The sequence below is a fragment of the Apaloderma vittatum genome, unplaced genomic scaffold (genome assembly GCF_000703405.1).
Source record: "Apaloderma vittatum isolate BGI_N311 unplaced genomic scaffold, ASM70340v1 scaffold25673, whole genome shotgun sequence".
In the NCBI taxonomy this organism is placed as follows: domain Eukaryota; kingdom Metazoa; phylum Chordata; class Aves; order Trogoniformes; family Trogonidae; genus Apaloderma; species Apaloderma vittatum.
The window spans coordinates 1-3,715 of record NW_009707882.1 but is presented as its reverse complement, the minus strand read 5'-3'; the positions used below and the strand labels follow the sequence as shown (position 1 = coordinate 3,715).

At 38.0% G+C, this 3,715-nt stretch overlaps 1 protein-coding gene across 1 annotated transcript in view; it reads right to left on the bottom strand.

The window, feature by feature from the left end:
* Nucleotides 1-3,391, bottom strand: part of PRTFDC1 (phosphoribosyl transferase domain containing 1) — a 43,478-nt gene extending 40,087 nt beyond the window's left edge. Inside the window, exons 1-2 of the mRNA XM_009866372.1 lie at nt 3,272-3,391; nt 681-787 (exon numbers count right to left, since the gene is read on the bottom strand). Of these exons, the coding sequence (XP_009864674.1) occupies nt 681-787; nt 3,272-3,391 (227 nt within the window). The remainder of the gene's footprint in view (nt 1-680; nt 788-3,271) is intronic.
* Nucleotides 3,392-3,715: the final 324 nt, after the last annotated feature.

Here is a 3,715-nt window from a genome sequence, read left to right as displayed (position 1 = left end):
CAGCAGGAACACTGAGCTGGACTCTTGCAAATCTCCAAGCACCATCAAATGCCTGCACTGAGAGCACACGGCAACTACGACAAGGTGAGAGGGACGACCAAGCTTCCCCACTGCCAAACCCAGCATCTGGCCCCAAACAGGTTGTGCTAACAGCAGAAGCCAGTGGTGCAGACAAGAACCATTAGATGAAGCGGCATCAATGATTTACACTAGGGACTTGCCCAAGTTGTACGTAAATGAATGTCGTTTTTTTCTCCTTTTTGTATTAAATACACAGGATGGTTAGAGGGCAAGTGGAACATTCAGGTATAACTATATATAAAGCTTTGTGCTTGCCCTTTCAACTTCAGTTCAGCTCTGCTGACTTTTACATTCTAACGCCAGATTCACTGTAAGATCCCCCACGCCTTCCTGTGGGACCCCTCCCTCATTCAATGTCCAAATCAGAAAGTAGGTGAAAGAAATTAGACAGTGAGTTGCAATTACAGGTCCAGCATTTCCTCACCCTAGAGCATTTATTAACTTTCCAAATGAAATAAATAAAAAGTATTTTTATAATTGCTAATACAATATTTTAGCACAGATGTTGCATATGCACTGTCTGTGGATGACAGGCTTTATGAAGAAGAGTAGTACTTCTGACTGAAAAACTGATCTAGTAAAATTCAAACTAGACATACCTGTCAACAATAATGCCGTGAGGTATAAGCACATATTCTAGGTCTCCGTAGTAGTGCTGGGGATAAGTGAACAAATCCAGACTGTATCCGGGCCAATTGTCTGAAATCTGCATATCAAAAAGTACTGTTAAGAATACCTCATGGTGTTTGACAACATGTAACTGATATCATTGAATCAGTGTTCTAGTACACTCTATTGACTAAATTAATCGTATGTGATAGTCTCTTCCAGTTACAATTTACTATATCACTTTTCCTGTTAATTATTTTGCTTCTCAGTATATCTCAGAAAACAAATACTACAGGTTTTTTTCCCCAAGGAACATGGGAAATTTCACCTGAAATTATAAACAACTAGACAGAAATAGGAAATATTTAGTACTAAATTAGTGGCAAGTCTAAGTTTCTGACTATTTTCAAACTTGAAATACGAATGTAAAATGAAAGTAAGAAAGGATTCTCCAATGGGACATTCAGACAGTGGGATTAAAAGTCATAAAATCATACATTAAAAGTGTACATTTTCTGTTTAGAGGTATTTTAAAGTCGTATAGAAATAAATAAACATTCTACAGATGAAATAGCATATAGCGAGAATAATTTTTGTGGTTCATGGACAGTGTCTGTACAAATCGGTGGAAGATTGTGCTTCTCACCAAAGGGGAGATTCTTAATTTAGAGATAAGTGATTACAAAATGTTCACATCTCAACTTTCTATCAGCTAGTCTGTAAGTCTAAACATTTACAGAACAAGTATTTTACAGATTTAGTACACATCTGTTTCCTAAGTATCAGAATACAACAGTTAGATCTCAGAGCACACAATGGCAGTAGAGGTGAAGTTGTGTAAAATTCAGCCATCAGACAAAGGCTTCAGAAAGCCACGGAGATGCAAAGTCATCAGGATAAGAACTCAACAAACTGCAAACCAACAGTTTTCACAATTTTTTCTGAAAGATAAGAGCTGCAGGTTCACGAGGTATCTTAGAATCATCACAAAGCTTTGCTTCAATATTGGTTCGGGATAAAAAGCAACACCTAAAAGGTTTTCTTCTGAATCATGTTCCTCAAGTCACATATTGCCTTTTTTTCTTCTGCAATTTGGCCACACGAACCTTGAGCAGAAGGACAAATGGTGAGAAATGTGCCTTTGTGAAGTGTACATATTAACGTCATTTCTGCTAAATGAAACTAATTTTTGCTTAGGATTTCATGTAGTAGAGCAATAAACCATGTCTCAAAAATATCTGGGCTAACCCAACATATTTGATGCTGAGCTGCTGCTCCACATGTAGTCTTCCAGAACTTAGGCATAGCCCTGTCTTACGCTGCACCGAAACAGCATTCTGCCTCATGGATTTTTGTTTGGTTGGGGTTTTTTGCGTATTCATTGACAGCTGCAGAGTTGTTTTCTCAACCCTGCCCAACAGCTTCTGTATCAAAAAAAAAGTTATTTGTTGACAACTACTACTAAACATTTGTCCATAAAGAGCATGGCTCAGAGGTCACTGGAATCAATGAAAGCTTTTCTCCTGGCTTACACAAGCCTTGAAACTAAAAGCAAAAAAAGTTACTTGGTTGTATTCGTCATTTCCATAGAAACAGCAGATTATAAATATCCTCCTTGGCAAGATTTTTAATTAGAGGCAAAGCACACTCCAAATCACTGCTGCAGAAGGCCTGGGAAGCCTCTTTTCCCAACTTGATTTTCAGTGCATAGGGGTGGCTGACACTTTTTAAACATTTTGTAGCAGTGAACTGTCTGGCAAGGTTTTATTTAAAAACGTTTTAACAAAAAATGAAATATAAAATGAAACATTTTCAGATAGTGCTTTAAATTGCCTAAGTACTATAAATACCCACTAAGAACCCTTGTCAGTATTGCTTACTTGTGCATTCCCATCAAATTGCATGCTTTTTTTTCCAACTAAATGGATGGAAACTGCTTTGGAATTCAATATAAACCAATATCTTTTACTTAGATTACAGCCAGTTCTTTAGGAAACAGGATCAGGATGAAATGTTGATTCTTCTATCTATCCTTCTGGCTCTCTTGAAAAAATGAACATAAACTGCATCACTTTGCAATAACACAGAAGTTCTCATTTACATGTGATCACTAGCATCTGACAAATACAGTTAAATTTACATGTAATTTCTAATTAATTATTGTCTTAACACAGTAAGTCTCCTTCATATTATTCTTTCTTTTAAGTGGGCAATAGGACAATTTTCAAGTAATTGTAATTTTTATGAGTATTCTGCTTGACTTTAAAAAAAAAGTTATTATCTTCAGTTTAACAGCTAAGCATCAAAAAAATCATCTATTTACTTCTGACTTCAGCCGTTGAAAATGTGAAGGAAATACTTGTGACTGTTTCAATAAAAAGATAGTATCCAACCGGACAATAAATACATATATTAAATAAATTGGTACACAAGTGTGTAAAAAAAGTCTTACAGTGAGAGAAAGAGCTATTTTTATTGTCCAGACTTGGCATGTTCAAGCAGCCCAGTAGGAATTCTTCGGTAGCTCTTTAAAATGTTGACATGAAAGCACACAGAAAGGAATATAAATACATGGCAATACCCAAAAGTGTTCCCTTGAAGCGTGAGAGAGAAGCTGGGGACATTCAAATGCAAGGCTTTTGGCAGAACACTTGCGAAGTTTTGCTGTCTGGCAAAGCGAGTACCTCTCAGGTTTGGACATGGTGCTCGCTCCAAAGCAACAGCGGTCTGGACTCATAAAATAAGCGGGCAAGCATCAAGCGAAGCCCAGCTTTTTTAAGCTTAGATCACAATGCGTTGGCCTTAATTTCAGCTGTTTTTTGAGGGGTTGGAGGGCGTCCGCACACGCTGGTGCCCAGCAAGCAGAAGAAATGAGATCAGTGCAGCGGAACACGGTTATGAGCACTGAACCTCTCCTTCGCAACACCCCCACTTAAAAAAAATCCGAAGTCGCTTATCACAGAGGTATAGGGACAGGCGTTTGAGGCGCGGTGGTTTCAGACGGTGAGGCCAAAAGCCCGGCGCA